Raw genomic sequence first — 4532 nt, forward strand, 5'->3', positions numbered from 1 at the left:
AAAAAACAAACTAACAAAAAACCCGAGTCCTTCGGTCCGATTAAGGGAACCCTGCTACATACAGGCAAATCAATCCCAGTGGTACTGCTCGACTCCAGGAGGCTGGAAGAAATCCTAACAACCCCAACTCAGAACATTTACTTCAAGTAGCCTTTTTCCAGTTTCCAACTCATGAATAAAGATAATATTTTGTTAATTCTATTTCAGAAAACTTTTTGCAAGTTGTTTTATTTACAACGCCAACTTTTAAAAGCTCACTAAAGTTAACTGGACAATAAACTAGGCAGAAATCGCTTTACAAAAGGAGGGAAAGCCCAAAATGCCACTTTCTACAGAGAACCCACAGTTCAGTTTTATTCAGAGTAAAGAAAAAAAGAAACTTTCTCTCACACTAAAAGAAATTCAGCCATAGGTTTGGAGTCTGTACTCAAACTACACATGCAATAAGGACAATATTATGCTAATACAATTGATTTGCTGCTGCATTTGTCTACTGTTTGTCTAATATTAACAATTATAAACAGAGCAGTGCAACTAGTATTTGGAACAATCCTTATAGTGTTACAGTGTCGGGTACAACATTTCACTTCTCTTCACACCACTGGTTCTCTTTGCGTACCTGGGCTTCCTCCTCTTCAGTAAAGTCATTTTTGATATTGAAGGTTTTGCGAATCTCCTCAGGAGTTTTCCCCTTGATCTTATTGGCAACAGTCTTGCATGTAACATCAAGCAAACCTTTGATGTCTAAGTAGTTTGCAGCCAGAATAAGTTCAAAAAGTGTTCCTTGGTCAACTTTCAGGAATTCTTGGTCCCAAACAGGGATATCGTCTGTTCGCTTTTCTTTGTTCTCATCATCCTCAGGAGGAGGGGGGTCATCCTTGTGGTGTGTGCACCACTGAATGACCTTTTTTAATATTGCTGCATTAACATTTGGTAGAGGAACTGGGTCATCATCTCCTTCATCATCCATTCCCAAATCTTCCAACATGGTCTTGATTGTCACAGATTGTTTGGCAATTTCTACGTCAACTTCAAATATCTCCCCATCAGAACTCTGCAGCTTAATTGAAGGCATGGTGTTTGGTCTCAAGAAAAACGGCGGTCCCGAGGCTGAAGGGAGCGGGGCAGCGACCACACGAGGAAATAAAAAGGTGCTGGACAGGCCACTCCAGCGGCGCCTGGCGGCGTTGGCCTTTATACCGACTAATTGCTTATTAATTTAGAAATACAAATCACTTACTCATTAACTCTATGGTGGAGAAGTTTAACCAGCACCATCTAAAGTGAAATAAAATGTTACCTGAAGCAGGATAAATCTACGCTAAATCACTTCTGATAAACTGAGAAAACACAGCACCACTTCCATAAAATTCCTGCCAAAAATGCATTACCTGAATCTAACAAAAAATATCAGACCAACCCACATTGAGTAACATTCTGCAAAGTGATTAGCCTATTCTCTTAAAAAATGTAAAGTGAAAAACAAGGAAAGAACACGGAAATGTTCCAGATTACAGGAGACTAAAAATACTAGTAACTTGGGAGACTGAGGCAGGAGGATTACAAGGTTGAAGCCTAGGTAACTTGCAAGACACTGTCTCAATTTTTTTTTAAAGGGGCTTGCAGATGTATTTCAATGTTAAACCACCTTTAATTCAATCCCAAATTCTGTGCATGTGTGTGTGCACACACACACACACACACACGCACGCACGCACATAGAGCAGAATAACTCAGTACAGCATACAATCCTTGGCTGAATTCTGGAATTATAAAGATTATTGAGACAGTTGGTGAAATTTGGGATCTATGGATTGAAAGTATTGCATCAATGTTAATTTCCTGATCTCAATGGTCACATTTTGGTTATATAGACATGTTGTTTTAAGGAAAGACCCACTGAAGTAGTAAAAACAAATGAGAGGGCTGGGATTGTGGCTCAGCAGTAGAGAGCTCGCCTAGCACAGGCGGGACCCAGGTTCAATTCTCAGCACCACATAAAAACAAAGGTATTGTGTTGTGTCCATCTACACCTAAAAAATAAATATTAAAAAAAAAGATTAATGAGAAATCATGTTTGTACTATGTCGCCTGGTGTTAAAATAATAATAATAATAGCTGTGAATATGTAGATAGAATGAGAAGATATGTGGTTAAGATGTTAACCACATGGCTGGAGAGTGGCAGAGCTGGGTTATCCCAGCCTCCTGACTCCAGTCTGCTGAAAAATCTGGAGGCAGGATGTGTAGAAGTTCTATTCTCTTCTATAAATTTGAAATTGTTTCAAAATAAAAAGAATGTATTAATATTCAGGGCTAGGATATAGCTCAGTTGGAAGAGTGCTTGCCTCGAATGTACAAGGCCCTGGGTTCAATCCCCAGCACCACACACACACAAAAAAAAGTATTAATATTCTATAAAATGCAAACTCATTTATAGAGATGGAAAGCAGTTACTGTTTATTTGAGCAGGGAGGGGTGAGTGGAAGGAAGTAGGATAACCAAGGGACACAAGGAAACATGGGGAATAATGAATGTGCTCATCATCTTGATCGTATCTGTGGTCTGCATTGTATAAATGCAGGTAAAAATTCATTATACCCTCTAAAAATTTATTAATAAGTAAAATAACATTAAATATAATTATTTTTTAAATTCCTGATATTTGTCTAGAGATCTAACAAACCTCGTTATCAAACACTTTTTTGTCTTGCTTTTCCACTTTCCTGGATGCCCTATACCAGGATCGTCCTCCAGTTTATCCACTCCTTCATATTTAAGAAGATAATGGGGCTTCCGGTCGCGAGCGCCGGGGGTCAGGCGCGTTCTGAGGGTGCCAGGTCCTGAAGAGTGAAGACCTAAATCCAAGGTCATGGCAAAGCACCTGAAGTTCATTGCCAGGACTGTGATGGTACACGAAGGGAACGTGGAAGGTGCATACAGAACCCTGAACAGAATCCTCAGCATGGATGGGCTCATTGAGAACATTAAACGACGAAGATACTATGAGAAACCTTGCCGCAAGCGACAGCGGGAAAGCTATGAAACCTGCAGGCGGATCTACAACATGGAAATGGCTCGAAAGATCAACTTTTTGATGCGAAAGAATCGGGCAGATCCATGGCAGGGCTGCTGAGACGCGGATAGAAGGCCCACATCCAGTTTGTCTCCACCTGTTTCTCTGTAATAAACTCAAATCAACTATATGCAAGAAAACTTGCATGTAGAGAAGCAACCCCACTGGTCAGCAGTAGACTGTCTTTCTTATTAAGTGAAAGAGAAACAGTCCAAAAGTAGTCTAGAAGTAGAATGGTGGTGGTTAAAGGATAGGGAAGGGGGCTATCAGCAATTGTTTAATGGGCGGACATAGAGTGTCAGTTTGCAAATCTGAAAACATTCTGAAGATAGATGGTGATGATTACCAAAAAAAAAAGTGAATGTACTTAATGCCACTGAATTACACATTTTAATAGTTTAAAAATGGTAATTTTTGTAAAAGTATTTACAATAAGTATGTTTAATTCTAGGGTATGTAAGGAAAATTTACAAACTCTGGTGGGACATATACCTACCATATTCTACCCACTTTTATGAACCCTAAAGCAAAATCTTATTGGAAAAGCATCAGTTACTTTTTACTGAGCTACTCCCCGCATCCCTGTGCAACCATTGAACAAAGAGGAGAGGAATTATTTATGTATTTGAAATAAATCTGCTTCCAAAATACCTTAACAGTAGGCTGGAGTGATGGAATCCTTGCCCAGAGCAATAAAAGACAAGTTTAACATCAAAAAAAAAAAAAAAAAAAAAGAAGATAATGGAGTTCCATCTCCTCCATCGACTTCCTATACTGAAGAATGCTATGTCTCATTCACTCACACCTTACACATATAATGCAAGGATATAATTTTTTCTATTGCTGTATTTATAATCATTTCAAGTGTTCATCTTAATGTCCTCTGCTTGTTTTTACATTGAACTGAAAATGTTTAAGTCCCCGAAGAGTTACATATTATTAGGCAGCAGTATGCAGCACCTAGCTCAATATAGTCAGCAGAGGAGCCAGTAGAAGGAAGAGTGTGGCCGAGAAAGCAGACTAGAGTCAGGAGTCTGGGATAACCCAGCTCTGCCACTCTCCAGCCAAGTGACAGGCTTTACTTCACCTCCTTTAGGACTCAAGTTTCCCCATAAATAAAAACAAGGAGTGGATTAAATGTCATAAAAGTGCTCAACGTTTAGGTTATTTGAGTGGTGACCACTAGATGGAACCCGTGAACACATGTTCGTATTCTTACAGGACAAGGAGAGATGGTGCTGAAGCAAGAAGCCAAAAAATTAAGAGAGGAAAGACGATCCTGTGTTTTGATGCCACAAGACTAGTATCCACATACTAGAACAAGAAGTTCTTCCCCTCAGAGCACGGTGTTATTGTGTCTGAGACGTGTGAACTAGGAAATGAGTGTGCACAAGTCAGAAGTCAGACTAAAGTGAAAGTCATAGACATTCTCTCTGAATCCCAAGGCTCTTGAACAC

At 39.5% G+C, this 4532-nt stretch overlaps 2 protein-coding genes across 2 annotated transcripts; one reads left to right on the forward strand and one right to left on the reverse strand.

The window, feature by feature from the left end:
• Window positions 1–320: 320 nt before the first annotated feature.
• LOC308658510 (S-phase kinase-associated protein 1-like) lies at window positions 321–1186 on the reverse strand. Its single transcript, XM_081311246.1, has one exon. It carries the CDS (start codon window positions 1073–1075, stop codon window positions 584–586), a length of 492 nt encoding a protein of 163 aa, XP_081167372.1. The 5' UTR covers window positions 1076–1186; the 3' UTR covers window positions 321–583.
• Window positions 1187–2797: 1611 nt separating this feature from the next.
• Window positions 2798–3333, forward strand: LOC308658543 (small ribosomal subunit protein bS21m). The gene has a single exon (XM_081311298.1). It carries the CDS (start codon window positions 2872–2874, stop codon window positions 3133–3135), a length of 264 nt encoding a protein of 87 aa, XP_081167424.1. The 5' UTR covers window positions 2798–2871; the 3' UTR covers window positions 3136–3333.
• The last annotated feature ends 1199 nt before the right edge of the window (window positions 3334–4532 follow it).

Source organism: Spermophilus citellus (genome assembly GCF_964194105.1).
Source record: "Spermophilus citellus genome assembly, chromosome: 10".
Taxonomy (NCBI): Eukaryota; Metazoa; Chordata; class Mammalia; order Rodentia; family Sciuridae; genus Spermophilus; species Spermophilus citellus.